At 44.6% G+C, this 19,416-nt stretch overlaps 1 protein-coding gene across 1 annotated transcript in view; it reads right to left on the bottom strand.

The window, feature by feature from the left end:
• Positions 1–19,416, bottom strand: part of LOC146861181 (dynein axonemal heavy chain 11-like) — a 2,741,463-nt gene that overhangs the window by 1,977,850 nt on the left and 744,197 nt on the right. The window contains exon 24 of the mRNA XM_085646213.1: positions 15,703–15,863. Coding sequence (XP_085502339.1) covers positions 15,703–15,863 — 161 coding nt within the window. The remainder of the gene's footprint in view (positions 1–15,702; positions 15,864–19,416) is intronic.

Here is a 19,416-nt window from a genome sequence, read left to right as displayed (position 1 = left end):
ACCTCTGGTTTCACCGCAATATGCTCTTGAGGGTCACGTACACCCTGGGGTTGGGTCCTGCCATCACATACCTTGACTCCACCTCATCTCGTTACACTGATACACGTGCACATCATACCCCTTTTGGGTCTATTCGGCCCATATCATTTCATTCGTAAGGAAATAGTCATTCCCACACTTAGAGGCCCCTGCGGGCCACATTGACTCTCTTTTTTAATTTTAACTATTGCCGCTTCCTGAGCCCGGTCGTGTACATTCTACAGAGATTGGTGTTACCCTGACATATTAACCGGTGCATCAGCAGACGAGCACCTTCGGGCTCTCACCTCCCGTCTGCCTCCCAGATCAGGTGGCCGTACAACCTGCCTTCGAATGATTGTTGATATTTTCTGCTTTCTATGGCAACCACCCGGGGCACGTTTTACGATTCTTACCTCATGCACAAGGGCAGACCAGCCGTACAAGTCAATACATCCCCGCACATGCAGATTGCGCGTTGACCTGGCCACTGCATCCTCGCATATGTGCAGCTAAGCCCGACATGACAAGGCAACCCGGAAGTAGGTACCTCCCTTAACCACCAGCCCTGCTATTATTTATAAGGCGTGCAGACAGCAGCCATGTACTATGCAGGCAGGCGTGATGGCTGAGAGCCAGTACACTGATGGAAACTGTGAGTATTCCTACGTGGCCGGGCCTCCGGCTAAACACAATAAGTCACTGCTATGTGGCGTGTATGATTTTGTCTCACTCTGTGTTTTGCTTTTGCATTTCTTTCATTTTTCACAGCCCGTAAAGGTGCGGGTGACCTCACGCGCTATCCTATGACGCAACTCTTTTCATACCTTTAGGTAAGGGCTCACTACCTACGCTCCTACTAGTTGTCACACGGTGCTATGTGAACCACGTTCGATCTTATGCGTAGCATAATGCTGTCAGTGTAACCAGTGCATTTCCTTGTCCCACAGTATGGGCACCATTATTCTTTACGTCTTCATGCAGCTTGGGGGCATTATCGTTGGGGGCAGGCATACGCCGCATAGGCAATTGCCAGCTGCCTGGCATGACCTACAGCCGGCTTGCCTTGCCCACCACGATAGCCACCCCTGTGGGAGTAAGCCTTATGTTGTTTCTATATACAATGTATGCTGACTGATGCGCTTTGTGGAGGCTCACAATGACTCCACCTATGTGTTTTGTTTGACTTTTGTTTTTTTGTCTCCCTCTTTCAATCCTAGGTTCCTTCAGGAGCGGTTTAACTATTTAGTTTTAGCCTTACTGTAGTTATTCACAGATTTGGCCTGCCCTGATTTAGTAGGGTTTCTCGACCCCTTCCCTCACTTTCACTGTCACACCACAGCTTTTTTGGTCCTGATGAAGCACCACGGATCTTTATGACCAGTGAGTGGCGAAACATGTTGAACTTTTAGTTACTGGGGCACATTACACTCTGCGAAGGACCCAGTTCACACCACCAGGCCACCATCGCCAGGCTTCTTCCCCCCAACACCTTGGAGATACCTCCAGATAAGCTGGACCTGATCCTGCTGGAAGTCAGAGAATCCCGAAAGGCAATCGAACAGCAGATCGGTTCGCTTACAACTGGCTTCACGTTACTTCGGGCTGATCACGCCAAACTTGCTGACACAGCGAACTCGCACGAGAAAACCCTGAGTGAAATTGAACCCCAAGTCAAAGAACATGCGACGCACATACAGCAGCTGCAACAGCAAGTCAATGGCCTGCAGGAAAGAATTGAGGACGCGGAGGGCAGAAACCGGCAGAACAACGTGCGGGTCATTGGACTCGGGGAGCGCAGTGAGGGCCCCAAGGCTGCTGACTTCATGGAAAGCTGGTTTCGGGAACATGTGCCCCAGAGGGCCTCTCACCCTTTTACTGCGTGGAGAGAGCTAACCGGATCCCTACTGGAACACCAAAAACTGGAATGCCCCCGCGATAGTTAAAATACTGAATTACAGAGACCGGGACGTGTTGCTACAAAAAGCGCAGGAACAGACTCAGATCAACATTGAAAACCATCGGATATCTCTTTACCCCGATTACACAGTGATGGTACAGCTCCAGAGGTCCTCCTTTCAAGCAGTAAAGAAGCAAGTGTGTGCCTTACACCTCAAATATGCATCGCTATTCCTGGCCCGTTTAAAAATAACTCACGAGCAAAAAACTATTTTTTCGACAGCCCGGAAGATGCGGAGGAGTGGATTGAAGTGATGGAACCAGTTTCAAGCTCTGGCGCTTCGTCCTGCAATATACACAACAGTCCCACACAAAAACAAGGCAGCAGATCACAACGCAACGCTAAGAGACTACATAGACCACCCATCACTGGCCCCACACATAAGCAAGCTTTGATCAGCAAGAAAGAGGCACTGACAGTTGCAAACTCCTTCAGGAATGATAACCTCCAGATCGCAACTGACTCGTCAGAAGACAGCACCATACAGTCAGACTCTGAGCGCAGCATCACCCTGTTCCCATCAGTGACACCCCAGACAGCGGACAATTTGCTGGGGTGAATAGAATAGAAAGGCTTGGATTCCAGTCTTGACCACCAGACCACAGGGGCGGAGGACGCCCCGCTGAACGCTCCTCGAGACTGAATTTATGCTTTTCTTTTACGCACTATTCTCACGATGGTAACTGTAAACACAAGGTCCATACAGGGCCCACTGAATCATATGATAAATTCTAGAGCCGATAATTACTAATGTACAATGTGCCCTATGTTCATGTGCATTACATAATACTGATTGATATTTACTATATGAGAATATGGCACGACACTACATCCTTCCCTTTATTGTATGTAGCACCTAAGGTGATTAGCTCTAATAGAGAAATTAGAAATCCCCCGGGTTCTGTTGAGCTTATAAAGTTATTACTCGTATGTAAACAACATGACAGACGGTCGTGACCACCCCTGCAAAGCGTACGCACCGTTTCACATTACCTGTTTGTTTCTGCTCTCTGTTTGGCCCAGCATAGTTCAATGGCTGAGCCGTGTATTACAAGTTCGAAGGGACTTCTGGCCCGTGACAGGAAATTGGCCCCAAGTTAGGGGGAGCAATGCTTACATTACTGACATATGCACCACAACTCCACTACATTAGACTCCTATAATGTAATCTACTGGAAGCTGCGGGGGCTTTGATCAGTACACAAGAGGCATAGGGTCCATGCGCAACTCCTCAGCTGCAAGGCGCAAATAGTCTTCATGCAAGAATCACAACTCACTGACTCAGAAGCTGGGAAAGTCTGCAGGAAATGGAGAGGACAAATATTCTCTACTAATTATTCGGCCTTTGCAAGGGGGGGCAACCATTTGGATTAGGCATGGGGTCCCATTTACTGAATTGAAACGACGCACTGACGACTAGGGTAGATATATATTACTGCGAGGAATGCCTGATGGCCAGCCAGTGGTCTTAGGTAGAATGTATGCCCCAACCTTTGACCAGGACTATTTGTTTAACAGGCTAAGTACGGTGTTGACTCGGTGGGATACATATCCGTGGCTACCAAGAGGAGGACTGCAACTCCGTGATGGATATTGCACTAGACAAGTCATACCCTCTCCTGAATGGAGTGGGTGCTATAAAACAAGCTGAGGCCCTATGTAGCTGGGCGACTGGATGGGCATTGGGGATGTATGGAGAATGTTGAACCCAATACACAGAGAGTACTCTTTTTTTCTCGCTAGTCCACCACCTCAACACGAGGATTAACAGATTCCTCTGCTCCCTTAATATAGCTACCCAAATCACCCACGCTACATACCTAGCCAAGACTTTCTCCGACCATAACCCCCTGGAGATTCGCCTTACATGGAGCAGAGTGCCTAACCCGGTCCCCACGTTGAAGCTTTGGCCCAAGATGCTGGAGGACGCTCCCTTCCGCAATACATTATCCGCAGCCATCACAAGGTGTTTTTCAGAGAACTGGAACACTGCCTCTTCAAACTTAATTGAATGGGCTGCACTTAAGGCGGTGGTGCAAGGCACTGCGATCGGCGCCACTGTAGGTTCCAGACAGGAAATACATAACAATCTCATCAGAGTAGAAAATTCAATGACTGAATTGGGGCAGGCTGCAACGAGTGATCCGACTAAAAAAGGATCCACTGCGAGAAGTGCGTATACAACATGCTGAATTACTAGAAACTCTCCGGGTAATAGACCACAAAGCATATACACAATTGAAGCACACTGAGGCTGACAAATGTGGGACACTACTGGCTAGGATACTGCGGGGCAACCCAACGACTCCTATTATTCACCACATTAATGTTACAGGGGTGGGCATGGTCCACTCACACCGAGATATAAATGATGCGTTCTGCAACTATTATAGCATGCTATACAGCAAACCCACTCACATTGATAACTCACTGGTCGAAAACTTCCTAGAGGGTCTACCATACCCACAACTCGCAGGAGACACCCAAAAAGGCCTCTCGGCCCCCATCACAAAAATGGAAATACGGGCGGCCATCAAAGTACTCTCCCGCAACAAAGAACCTGGTCTAGACAGCCTGCAAATTTAATTTTTTTGACTCTTACTCGGAGGCCCTCATCCCTAAACTGGAAAAATTATACAATAAAGCACTGGAAATAGGTCACCCCCCGTGCACCACCATGCAGGCGTTAGTTAGTACTATCACTCCCAAAGCCGGAATGGGATGACACAGACTTATCGGGCTACCGACCATTGTCACTCTTAGCATCAGAGTATAAAATCCTAAGCAAGATTTTGGCTAACTGGCTCCTACCGCTCTTGCACAAATTGATACACAGGGATCAATGTGGCTTTCTACCGGAGCACAGCACGTCTCTAAACATTAGACGACTACACCACATTATGGCTAATGCCCCTGTGGAGTATGTTAATGCAGGCTGTATAGTGCTGGACATGTGCCAGGCTTTTGATACCGTCACGTGGGGGTATATGTTCACAGTCTTGAAGAGGTTTGGGCTCCCCACTGAATACATCCGGTGGGTTTGCTTGCTGTATACAACCCCTACTGCGAGAGCACACACTGGCAACCACATGTCTCAAGAATACACTGTACACAGAGGCACGAGGCAGGGCTGCCCCCTCTCCCCCATACTATTTGGGGATTCCAATAGGCAATACAACCCACCTGATATCAGTCTATGCAGATGACATTATTGTGTACCTACGGAACCCCACAAACCTGTTCGAGCCCCTTCCTACCATTTTCTCTAACTTTGAACGTATCTCTGGTCTCGCCATTAACGAAGGGAAGTAGAACGCCTTCTTCCTCCATGAAAGTCCCCGCCCAGATGTACTTAGTTTTGGCATATACAATGTACCGGTGGCGCATAATACATTCAAATTCCTAGGTATCCATATATATAGGTCACATGGGGATCAACTCAACGGCAATTTGATAAAACAATTAGCGCAGTACGATCTAGAGTGACATTCTGGTCGTCACTATCACTATCTGTGATGGTGGTGCTCCCCAGCCTATTATATTATTTCTCAAACTTGCCAATACTAGTTCCGCCATCCACATTCGGCACCCTAGACACACTATTGTTAGAGCTTCTATGGGGGACCGGCCGCCAGATAGTGAGTCTTAAAAAATTGCAACTAGACTCTACTAGAGCCACATAGGCGAGGGCTGGGGGTGCCTGACTTTAGGGCATACTACTATGCTGGTCAGCTACGATGGTTGTCATACTGGACGGCGGGCAGAAATTTGCAAGAAATAGGCTACAAAGCTTGGGACATAGATCAAGGGTTGTTACAAACACTATTGTTGCTCAAAAGCAATGTTCTCCGACTTGCACCACCAGTACTCAAGACGGCACTCCAGTGTTGGGAAAAAGCGCTGCTCTACACACCAGGCGCTATTCCCTATGCTGGAAACATCCCACTACTGGGGATACCAACACCAGGTGGCAGACTCACAAAGACTAGACTGCAGGCATGGTCGGAAGTAGGCGTGGAGACAGTAGGCACCTTATTTAGCGACAACACCCTTCTTGACCATGACAATTTCATGCAAGCCACAGGAGTGCCAGGTCACCTCTACTGAACACATGCCACAGTGTCACATTACATACCAAAGAATTGGGCTCCCTAATAACAAGAGCCTCCGCCGCATGAACTAGTTTGTACATTATACTATATGGGCGAGGGATGACACCTCATTAAATGGTTGTACATTGGTATCCACGCCCAGGCGTCTGTCCCACTCACTGACTTGAGAACAAAATGGTTGGAAACTACTGGTTGTGTACAATCCGACAAAGCGTGGGCAAGTATACTGGAACGGCCCAAGCAAGTGTTCCGAAACGCCAAATTCAAATTTATACAAAGCATGGTCCTGCATAGATCCTATTTAACCCCGCACCAACTACACTGCATGTTCCCAGACACCCAACACTGCCAACCTCGCTGTAAATCTGAAGAAGCAGGCTTCATACACCTGCTATGGGCTTGCCCTCACCTTAGTGACTATTGAGGGGGGTGCGAGGCGCAGTTATGGAGGTTACACACTTACTGATTGAAGATAATATAACTGAATGCTTGCTATGACTCCGCAAATGCACAGGCGCTCAGAAAGTTCAACTTCGTTTCCTAGATCTTGCCTTTATACTAGCTATACGCGCTATTACTATGCGGTGGAAGTCTACAAGACCCTCTGCGCTATCCACATGGTATGATGAGGTGGTGCTCTGTAGTGGCGCAGAGAGTGTGGCAATCAGGCGAGAAGAGGCTCGAGGGTTCCGTAAACACCCAATCTCAATGGAATGGGATACCACTCTGGAGGGCTTTAAAGTGCTGGACCTCTTCCCCCACCGCGTTACCCCAACCCCATAGTAGCTGCCACTTTGTACTACACTAGGCAGCGTAATTGCTGAGCGCAAAGGAGACACATAAACCCACACAACACTAAATGAATAGGAGAGTGATATTTGTACGAGCAGTTACCATGACAGACAAACCAACCTGGCGGGCCAGAACGTGGGAGGGGGGAGGGTGGGCTAATGGGAAACTGTAAGAAGTTCTGTTGATAACCTACTCAAATTAATGCCTTTCTATTACAATTGCACCATGCAAACTGTTTTTGTATCAATAATATAACTCTGGTTGTGCCTGCGTGCACATACCACAATGCTCCTACCAGCATGTGCTAGCAGTACGAAAACTAAAACTACCACAGTGAAATTTCTTTACAAGAACAGGCTAACACTTTATGTTAATCAATAAAGTTTGTTTTAAAAAAAAACAAAAAAAGGCTTACCGATGTGAGGACAGAAGCGGCTATACACTGGGCGATAGAGTCCAACTACTACATCTAAGATGATGCTGACTTGATGTTTGCTTAAACATCAAGTATTCAAGTCAGCTGGAATTTGATGATCAGATGAATATGATGTAAGGATGGCTGCTGATGCCTCAGGCAATTAAAGTCATGCACTGGAAATTCAGCACGAGGAAAATATAGGAATCTGTTGCAATCGTGATCTGCTGACTGATGAAGCAATGGACAGAGGAACATTATTGGTTCAACTGGTAAGGATGGCAGAATGACAGTGCAGGTATATCGAATGCCTGCTGATGTCTTCAACATGAAACTGTTAGGATGGACTGAACTGTTGCCAGTCATGGCTGTTTTTCTATATCCTATTGTCAGTCTTGTGAGTTAGCCCAACATCTACTTCAGCTTCGGGATTGGCTTTGAGGGAATATCTTGAGTCTTAAATGATATCTCTCTGATGTCAGCAAGTCCTACAACAGAGAAGGACAGGACTTCTGGGATTTAACAGCCCCTAAAAGATTGGCACTTAGTGCATTCTATTCTTGGCCAGCTCTAGATATATTGTCTTTGACCACTAAGTCATGTACCATGAGCCATGATGCACTTAACACCAAGGATGTGAGGATATGCCTTAAATGTCCTGTCCATCCTTTGACCAGTCAAGTGGCTGAAATGGGTAAGGCAGTTGCATATAGCCTCCCATCCCAAACACGGAATTAGCCTGGGTTGGAGACTCTGATGCTGGTTAAATATCTGCGTGACAGCAAATTCTAAGAAGAATACAGATATTTTGTGACACACCATGTATCTAAGATAAAATCACCAAATATGAACCAACACCTACCCAGATGATTTAATTGGTTCATCAGAGGAATGTAAACAATGGGATCTAATTGTACAACCTCAAATGGGTATGACACCTTAGTGTGCCACTTGAATCAAGCTATACCTGTCTGATGAGACCATAATAAGAGGCCAAACTTGTATCCTGGTTCAGGGAGAACCTGGTCTGGCAGTTTGACCTGGACTGTTCCCATGAGGAGCAGGGTCAAGGCTGGTTTGCATATGGCTGAGGTGGCATGGTGGGCTAAAAATAATGGATTGGAATGCGGCTCTAAGTGTGACAGGTATGCCCAGCCATGGGTCCCATGCTCACTGCGCTACTGAAATCAAGCTACACCTGGCTGATGAATCCACAATGAAGACAAAGCCAGTCCTGGGGTGCTTGCATTCCAGTTCAGGAAGGACCTGGCTTGTCAGTTCTGGCTGGACGGTTCCCATGAGGAGCAGGGATTTGTATGTGGTTCAGTCAAAACTGAGGTGGCATGGTTGGTGAAAAATGATGGCCTGGGATGCATCCTGAGCAATCACCAGTGGCTGATTAATTAAAGATGTCCATCCATCACTTTGCTTTTTGATGCCCTATGGGTGATGGGTATGCCCTGACCGGGGTCCCGTGCTCACTGTCCCACTGGAATCAAGCTATATCTAGCTGATGAGCCCATATTAAGAGACAAACTGGTCATGGGTTGCTTATATTCTGGTAGAGGGAGGAGCTGGCTCTGCAGTTCGGAATTCACTCTTCCCATGAGCATCATGGTCAAGGCTGATCTGCATATGATTGGGTTCAAACTGAAGTGCTATGATGATTGAAAAATTATGGATTGGGATATGGCCCAAAGCGATCACTAATAACTGAGATTAATTCAAGCATTCCGCCCATCACATTCTTTTATTGATGCTCTAAGTATGAAGGGTATGCCCACATGTGGGACCTGTGTACACTGTGCCCTTGGAAACAAGCTATACAAGCATTCCACCCATCACTTTTTTTTTATTACCTTAGTGAGAGATGTTCATGCAGATATAAAGACCTTAGGTAGGTGCATACATTTTTGCATGTGATGCCATTACAGGTTGGTAATGTCTCTGATACAGAGCGGTTAGTGTGGCTGTTACTCTAGGGCTGATATCGAGCCTTCATAATCGACTGATAAGAAAGTCATCCTCAATTAATGTAAAGGCATCTATTTTCTATTCCTAGAGTCAATGTAGTTGGCCTTTTCAATATGTCCCATTGAGCATTTTTCTTTCTCTGATTATCCTTTAAGTTGTCTTAGGGTGGTTACTACAGCATTGTTGGCCTGTTGTTGGGCAGGATCCACTTGCATGTTGAATCTGATTGAGGTGATAACATTACAGATCAGTACAACTGTCTGGGCAGCATGCTGACTGCAGCATTACTGTTAGCATGTATGCATCTGTCTAGATGTGCAATGTATGATGTAAATGTACTCACTTGGAGCTCACTCACCTTCTAAGATGTGTCTTTGGAAGTGACACATGTATTAGAGATGTGTTTCCCTAGGCTGTTTAGCTTTGATTAGCTTACTTCTGAGTCACTGATTCATATTCATTGCCAATGTTATAGGCCACTAATTCATGTCATGGGGCAAAAGGACCCTAGGATGCATGGTGGAAAGTGCTAATATTATGCTCTATAGTTCAGAATCCTTTCTTGTTAGTGTGTCTGTTGTCTGAAAGCACCAAATGTGTACTTTGGGTCCAACTGCAGTGATGAACTTTTATGTTTCTCATCATGTCTATAATGACCACAATCACTAGAATATGAGAGTCAGAGATAGAACCAGGTAAAAGCAAATGGTATAAGGAAAAAAAGCCATAGGACTCTACCATTATGGCACGTCACTTCTGCTATGCACTGATGTCTGTAGGACATCGTCGGCGCTGATCTTTTTGGATCTCTCAGCCGCGTTCGACACAGTAAACCATGCTCAGCTGCTGTCCCATGTTCAGGGGCTAGGAATTACTGGCACCATATACCAGTGGATTGCCTCCTTCTTGAAAGATCAGTCACAAAAGGTCCAATTAGGGGAATGTGTGTCCAGGAAAGGCACCTTGCCGTGTGGGGTCCCGCAGGGTTCTGCGTTGTCACCCCTACTTTTTAACATCTATTTGCAGCCACTCATGGAAGCACTGGCAAAACTAGACTGTCTGGTGTTTCAATTATGCTGATGATACGCAACTAATCTTGCGGATCGACAATTCGACACAGGCACAGTCTAACGTACAGAATATTCTTCAGTTCATGACGAACTGGAGCACCACCAACTCACTGAAAATAAATCCCGACAAGACGGAGGTACTAGCTATTACCACAGGGGGCAACCCCAGGTCCAATTCCTTCTGGCCACAAGAGCTGGGTATTAGGTTAGACAACAAGCTAACACTGAACAACCAGGTGACTGCTGTGGTGGGGAATTGTTTGGGCCTTATGAGGCAAATCTGGAAACTTGTACCCCTTCTGTCATTCTCCACCATGTGTACTGTGGTGTCAGCACTAATTGTGTCACTACTGGACTACGGCAATGCGTTATACACAGGGCTACCTGACAAATTAGTAGGGAAGCTTCAGGTGGTCATGATGTAGCAAGACTGATATTCATACTTCCTAGAAGAACACATGCCACACCATTGCTGCAACAGCTGCACTGGCTCCGAATCAAGCAGAGTGCTAGGTTTAAGAGTTTGTGTATTGCACACAAAGCCCTGCATGGAGCGGCACCTGACTACATCAAGGAAAGTTTGAAGAGCTATGTGCCAGGACGATGCCTTCGATCGTCTAATGCAAGCTTGTTGTCCTGTCCACGGTTTGACAAATCCATCATGGGGGACCGAGCTTTTTTAGTTGTGATTCCTTAGCTCTGGAACAAGGTACCAGAGAGCCTGCATAGGGAAGGTACCCTACTCACCTTCGGGAAGAAACTAAAGACACTCTTGTTTATACAGGCTTTTGAATGGAATTAATGTGGACAAACCCACAGGTAAGTGTTTGAAGTTGGGTTGACTCAATGTGATGTAACAGACTACAGACATCCAATGGATTTGTAAAAAAGAACCCTCACCCACCAACCTAGTTGGTGGCCTGCTTCATCATTGGGTTCCCAGCTGGACTGCGGAATGCAATCCAGCTGTGCTCCGACGCCTGAATTACAGCGGAGCAGGTTTTGGTGTTCTGTGAAGTGTGTGCACAGAGTGCGGTGAGGTTCAAAATGTCTCTAAGAGAAGACCATAATAGGTTTGAACGGTGGGAGGCCATCCTTGAAGAATGTGTGACAACCCCAACTTTCTCAACCTTCTCACCTCTCTTTAATTACCTGTCCTCTCTCTATCATTCTCTGTTCCAACATCTACATCCCTGCCTCACTCTACTTCAACTAACCCTCTCTCTACCTCACCTCTCTTTCTGCACCACACTGCTCTCTTTCCGTCTCATCTCACTGCATACCTCTTCCATCTACCTTCTACTATCTGTCAAGCTCATCTCTCTTGTTACCCAATTTCTCTACCTCCTTCTCTGTTTTTTAAGAACGTAATATATCTAATTTTCTCTCTCTTCTCACTACCTTAACACTCGCTAACTCACCTCTTTCCACCCAATTTCTGTAACTCAGATCTCTTACTATCTCATTGGTACAAATTAGCTTTTTCTTAAGGGCCACCCCAGATTTTTGCCTTCTGCCGCTGAACTTGTTTTGTGTTGGTCATACTTTACCCCTGCTAAACAGTAGTAAAGTGTACATGTTCTTCCTTTAAACGTGGTACAATTGGCATATACATGGATGGCACATTTTATTTACTTATAAGCCCCTAGTATATGGTACTACCTGTACCCAAGGCCTATACATTAAATGCTACGAGTAGGCTGCAGCCCACATTGTGCTACCCACTAAAGTAGCCAGCCCCTGTATTTTGTAATACTAGCCAGGCTGGAGCCAACCCCAGGGAATAAATGACCAGAACCAATTAAAGGGGTAGACAAAGGGTTTATTCCCCACACAAGAGCTGTTACTGGTTATAAAAGTGTCACCTTCAGAACCTGAAATCATAACACTCCTGTACCTGAAGAGATTCAGAGGTAGAACTGCCCTGCTGTCTGAAGACAAGACCTTTTTGCCTTGAATCCACAACCCTGTGGGTGACTCCAATGATCACCTGGCTGACCTCCTGTTAAAACTACATAGACACCATAAGCTGCAAGAGGACTTTTGCTACAACTGTCCAACTGATCAGGACTAGATCCTGCTGGGGCCACTACCTGCCACCCTGTGAGTCTCTAAGTTCCTTCCCTGAGATTCTGAGAGACTTTAATGTGGTGGGTTAGGACTCAAAGGCTAAAGTCAGAAGTAAAATCCTTGATGAGAAAAAGCCTGGTTGGTGAATCTGACCTGAGCTTCCACAGGTCAGAGTCAAATTGCATCTGGGTCCTGTTCTACCACAACAATTTACTATCATTGGCAGGCTGTGCTTCTTGGTGCTATATTTACTTACAACTTTACAAAATCATAACACTGGTTTACCTGATTGTATTTTTGTCATTCTGCTGTCCTTTTGTTCATTAAATTATAATCTAGGCCTAATTCATTTAGAGATTTTTATTGGTTTGCATTTTGACTTTATTATTGCTGTTTTAGAACTGCGTAAATACTTTCCACATTGCCTTTACACCAAGCCTGACTGCTTTATGCCAAGCTACCGGAGGGTTCACCACAGGTTTACTTAGTGAATTTTATGGCTCACCCTGACAAGGACTGCGACTATTACTTGAGGGAGGTACTTACCCCCTAAACTAGTACTACTAATGTCTTACACTGATCTTCACCCTATTTCTGTAACTCACAACTCTTATTACCTCATCTTTCTCAACCACACATATCTCTAACCTTTTGTGTACCTCACTATTCATTCACTACCTCACCTCCCCTCTATCTCATTCTCTCTCTTCCCTCTACCTCATCTTGCTTTCTACCTTACTCTTTTCACATTACAACTCATATTTTTTCTCTTCTTTTTTATCATCTCCTCTCTCTCATCTCTCTCTGCACACCTCTTTTTGAACTCACACTCTCTACCTTCTCTTATAACTCCTATCTACCTCATCTCTCTGTCATCATATCTTTCCATTTGCCTCTATCGCTGGCCCGCTTCCTCTGTATCATCCACACCTATCTTTCTCTACCTAACCTGTCTTGCTACATCACCTCTTGTCTCTCCACATATCTACTCTTCCATCAACACTTCACCTCTTTCTTTGCCTTTTTTCTGCCTCACTCCTATTTTATATGACTACGTCTTTCTATAATTTCCCACCACTTTCTCTCTACCTTCCAGCTCTCTATACATCTCTCACTAACTCATCTCTCTGTTTATCTATGCTATCTCCCTCTGCCTTTAACCCTCTATAACTTACTTTTTTATCTTACATGTCTCTCTACACCACCATTTCACGTATCCCACCCATCACCTCCTCCCTACAACTCTTTCTACCTATCTCTGGCATTTGTGCCTCACTCAAAAACCACAACTCCTTCTCTACTTACCTCTTCTTCTTTCTATCTGTGTGGCTACATCAGCTTTCTTTCTTTAGCTTAATTTTCTAATTATCTCACCCACCTCATCTATATCTCACCCTTCTATTTCACCTGTATTGCTCTATTTACCTTTTTGTCTTTATTTTGTGAGTCTTCACTCTATAGTCAGAGGTCCCTGTCTTTTTAAGAAAAGTGACTAAACAGAAAGAGGAGAGGCAGGGCTATTAATGGGAAGAGAATTATGGACAAAAGGATCAGATTTTATCCCATGCAATAATGAAACCTTTTACAACAGTACTTTGATTTTCACTGCTGCAGTGTGAATGTCCATTTTGAAGGGGGATGTATTTGTGATTATGAATATTGTTGCTGGGAAAATTGAAAACACCAGAAGATTACCTTATTCAAAAAGTGGGCAGGGGTCAGCATGACCCCTCCCCTCGCTCCAACTGCAAAACTAAAACCAGCCCACAAAGAGAACAAAGACACACCTCATTTCCCTGTGGAATAAATATGTGGTTCCGTATGAAGACAACTGTCGCGAGTATGTCTGGAAAAGATTTTAGGGGATAACAAGCCTGAAAAGGGCTCATTTGTATCTTCCCGACAGAGGAGCTATAATCCTTAAAGAATTGTCTCCCCCCTTTTTGTCACCTTTGTCCAGTAATAGCGTTCAATGTCCAGCAGTGGCAGAACTCTGAGCAGGGCTATTAGCATGAGCCAACTGATCTTCTCCTTCAGTCGGGACAGTCAATAGATCACAGCACTTTATCTTTGAGTGGGGACAATCTGACACTTTCAGTTCTCATATCTCTCAAACAAAAGTAACTAAAAGATATTCATGAGTGGGCCAGTCAAGGTTTTGTGCACAGTTTGAAAATCATAGTAACGACTACCAGTAGGCTGAAGCAAATAATTAAGTTTCAAACTATCTTTTCAGGAGAAATGGAGCTGCAGCTAAAAGAAGCAATCAGTCTTCATGCAATATCTAAGCCACACATATTTATTTTGGGACTATATGAATAACATTATATTGCAGATAACTTGGTATCAGTATAATTTCCGAATTAGGACCTGCTTCAAACACAAAAAGTCCTCTGGATCAAAAATCTAAATTGTTTCCACTATTCAGACCAAGTCAGTACCACAGTAGTAGGGCCACACTGAAGATGAAAAGACATATTAGGCCTTACCCCACAGCAAGGATACCATGGAAATAAACCAGGCAATTTTCTAGGGCATACAAATTATTCTACCACATACAGAACCTGACAGCTTTTTTCAAGAAATGTTTTTGGCCTCTCATTCTAGAAGATTTGCTGTACCGGCCAGCAAGGTCTGCCATCACACAAACAGAAGGGAAACATTCTGGAGCAGTTTCAAAGAAATATGAGTGGAATGCATAAGGTTAATGTCTCCTATATCTCTGATATCTGTCTTAAATTTAATTAAATCAATGAATATAAAGAAAACAAAAAAAAAAAACAGAAATGCAACTTCCCTTTTTGTGTATAACATCCACAAACCAATAAATATCACATAAATATTCACATGCTAGCTAGTGCACTTAAGAAACTAGATAGAACAATCAAGTAAACAGTTTTAATTCGTCTAAATAGATACATTTACTACATGTTATGGAAGTAATGTTCAACAAAAATACTTAAAATATATAATGAAACAAAATATTATTTTTTAAAACAGATTAGAAAAGGAATGTGCACACATTTTACTCAATAAACCAAACATATATTTTGAAAAGCTGCAGAAAATAGAGGTTATGTGCCAAGAAAAACATAGGGATTTGACTTGGAATTATAGTTTTAGATGCCAGTAAACAATGCAGTATGACACACCAACACTTTTATTTCTTTTTCAACAAAGATAAACATTAAGAAAAGAATAATGAACTGGAAAGATTGTAAAACTAGAGGACTCTTTAAAGGGCTGCAAAAACAGATTGTTTTGTATCTGATTCTTACAGAAGCAACTTACCTGTCAGTGAGTGGGGTTATCACAAGGCGTGGTGTGTTCCCTAGGTATTCATAGGAATAGTGAAACTGGGCATCACAAATGTTTACAAAGCAATCCTTCTGGATATCATCCCAGCGGTGACGTAATTGTGAAATCCAGGTAAATGCTTGTCCGTTGGAAACCTAAAGTTCATATGGGAGTAACAAGAACGGCTTAGAAAAAAACTGACTCACCAGCTAACACTACTACCTTATCTCATTATCCGTTCGATGTAGAGATGTTTAAAATGTTAACTGCATGTATGTAATCACAAGCAATTCATGGCAAATTATTTTCCAAACGTTTTCTTCAATGCAATCCGATATTTTTTCCAAAGAAAAATACACATTTAGACAATTTTTTTTTTTTTTTGTTACAAAATACCCTAATTCATTTACAGCTATCAATATTTGGGTTTTTGGTGAATATAAAATGTGGAGCATTATCCCTACCTGGTATAACTGAACTCCAAACACTTCCTTATTCAGGTTTATTTGCTTGGTGCAGGACATTCAGTGGGTGAATCACGTGTTTGTTCACCAAGATAGAGATTAACTTTATTCTGGTCAACTTTCAATTGTTTTGATTATCAGAAACGATTCTAATATTGTCAAAGCAAGCTGCTTTGGTTTAAGCAGATAGTTTCTACCATGTTTTGCTTATATCCAGATGAGAAATCTAAAGGAGTGATGAATAAAGCGTTTTTCCTTCCAGCACAAAAACAATCCAGTTTACAACATAGGCACCCTTGCAACATGATGCAAGGGTGCCTACTTCGGCGCCAGACAGCAAAAAGTGCACCAGCGCTAGGAAAGAACAGGAATGCGCAGTATAATGGTAAATACGGCACATTCTTGCCCTTTCCCTTTCAGGCTGTGCAACGCAGCAAGGTGGCTTGCTGCGTTGCACTGCGTGAAAGATTGATAAATCTGTCCCCTGGTGCCTAGTTTTGGGGGTGGGGGGCTGACATTGACAAATGATTTTCAGCTTATGTGGCAGCCCTGTGGATGTATAGGGTCTGAGAAGATGATTGGAGGTCAAGACCTCAGAAACACATTCTCACGATTGAGAGGGATGCCCTACTGACACTAGAGGTAGATCACCAGATGAAATCTAACACCATATGCTGAACCTGGGTCAGCCGTTGTAAGGAGTGTTTGATTGAAATATAACACCATGAAAGTTATTCTTGTCACCAAGTTTGGGCTCACCCCAGAAAAATACCACGAGGTTTAGGGCTAGCCAGAAGCTGTCAAACCAATCTTGGGTGGATTTAATTGATTACTCTAGTAGGGTTCTGAATGGTTCGGGGAAAAGCAGAAAAGTGAATGATTATGAAGAGCTGTGGAAACTGATCTTGAGAAAACAAATGTTCAATAGTTGCTTTATAGAGGAGCTCTGCCAATACTTGATGATAGCAAGCTTACTTCACACAGCTTGCAAATGAGTCTAATTGCTGGGTCAGCGCAGCATGTCCAAGAAGGTACCTGGGAGTCACTTCAAGAAGGGTAGTTCAGGTTGCCCCCAGCAGAGTGAGGGTGAGGTCCAAAGAGACACAGACAGGCCCTAGAGTAAGCTGGGGGAAAGGGGTCCAATGCTCCTTCAAAGACACAGGGAAGAAGTTCTGGCGGGCGGTGGACCAGGGTGCCCCCTTTATAACCCCATTGCTTTAAGTGCTCCTAGCTAGGCTGCAGGCAAGGGGACTCTATCTGTCCCAGGCAACCACACACTGGTGGGCACTCAAAAGAAGTGGCCAGTGCAGCCTTACGTAGTTCCCAGGAGCAGAGGGTAGAGCATGGACTTGTGTTCCTTTGCTGGGAGGTAGATTCCAAGGGTAATGGGGGCGTTGATGGTTTCGGTCAGAAAGTCCTGGCTTGCCTCAGGATATACACCCTGGGCTGAGTGGCCAGTCTCAGGCCATCACCCCTGGAATGGTTGAAAGGAGAGTGGAAGAAGGGTGCCTAACATCCGGGGCTGTTGTTTCCCACTTTGAGAGACCTCACAGGTCAAGGAATCCTGGAAGGCCCATGGCCTGACCCTTGAAACTGACAGCTCTTGGTGGCCTCTGTTAGTTGCTGTCCTTATGGGTAGAATTTTCCTTGGGTTGGGGTCAGAAGTCTGATCTATGGGGCGGAATGGGACACACTACTTTGTTGGCCATGGTGGTACTGTCTGCCTACTGGGATGCATCTGTGAGCAAATTAAAGTTAGGAGTCTCATAGATGCGGTGCATAGAGGAGGATAAGAATTCCCATGGGCCAGACTAGTGGCTCAGGAGAGTGTTGGCATAGTATCCAACTAGATTCAGCAGGGCATAGAACTTAAAAGGGCTTCTGCAGTAGAGGATCATTGTCCACATTCTATCGCCTGAGCAGTGAAACCCATAAAAGGAATTTATTAGTCTACCCTGGCTTTAGGCTGGAGGGGGTCATATTGGACCAGTCCATCCCTGCAGGGTCACCCCCCAAACATTTTGCCTTCACGTCTCTTGTTTTGTTGAATTTGTTTTTGCTGGCATTAGGACTTTGTGTACTTCACCAGTGCCAACCAGTACTAAAGTGCTTGTGTTCTCTCCTTCAAACATGGTAAAATTGGCTTACACCCAATTGGTACATTTAATTTGCTTATAACTCAACGACCCAATAAAGTGGTACTAAATGTACCCAGGACCTGTAAACTGAATGCTACTAGTGAGCCTGCATCATGTATTGTGCCACCCCCTTATGTAACCTTGTTAAACATGTCTCAGGTCTACCATTGCAGTTTGTATGCAGTTTTAAACTGCCATTTCAACCTGGAAATATAAATCTTTGCCAGGCTTAAACCTACCTTTTTTAATACATATAAGTCATCTCTAGGTTAGTCCCTACATGTCCAGGTAGTGTAAAACACTTAAATTCATTTATTTAACCTCTTCTATGCCCATGACGAGATAGTCCCGTCATGGAGCGCGGTTGCGCTGTGCCCATGACGAGACTATCTCGTCATGGACCCCGCCCGCTAATACAATGCCCGGCACAGGAGGGGGAAAGGGAGGGCACTGAAGGGGTTAAACTACTGCAAGGCCTACTGTTCCCCTAGGAAACAATTGGGTTACCTAATTACATTTAATATGTAATAACGTTTGATTGGAAACAGATAGAAATGTCAAGTTTGCATTCAAATGAATTGTGATGTAAACCCCTCTTTAATGGTAAAGTCGGATTTTAAGTCATAATTTTCAACATGCCACATTTTTGTAGCTCTAAACATTTGGTGCCTGCAGCGTTTCCTGTGTCACATGACTAGGTGTTGTTGGGAGTAAACCCTTATGTATTTCTCCCAGACAGTATCACAAAAAGGGTACAGGGTGTTGGCAGGATGTGTCATCCTGACTTGCTGGGAGGGGTGGAGCTGTCACCTACCACACTTGCACATCAAAGGAGATGCCTCAGCCCTCACACAAAGAACTTCACACCAGCCTTTTGTGACCCCAGACCCAGTGAAGCTAGGGCAAGGAGGCAGGGAATTCACCTCTGTGGAGAGAAAACTTCAGAAGTTTCTTCCACTTCAAAGCTGTTACCAGAAATAACGCAAGGACTCTCTGAGCAACTCTTCAGTACATTCCTGGGCATACGGACACTACATAAAAATGACTGCTTTGCCGCCAGAGGACTGTCCTTTTGCTCAAAGCCTGCCCTGCTGTCTGAGAGGAAA

Source organism: Triturus cristatus, chromosome 3_1, assembly GCF_964204655.1.
Source record: "Triturus cristatus chromosome 3_1, aTriCri1.1, whole genome shotgun sequence".
NCBI lineage: Eukaryota > Metazoa > Chordata > Amphibia > Caudata > Salamandridae > Triturus > Triturus cristatus.
The sequence above is the reverse complement of the archived record's forward strand: the minus strand, read 5'-3'. Positions and strand labels throughout refer to the sequence as shown.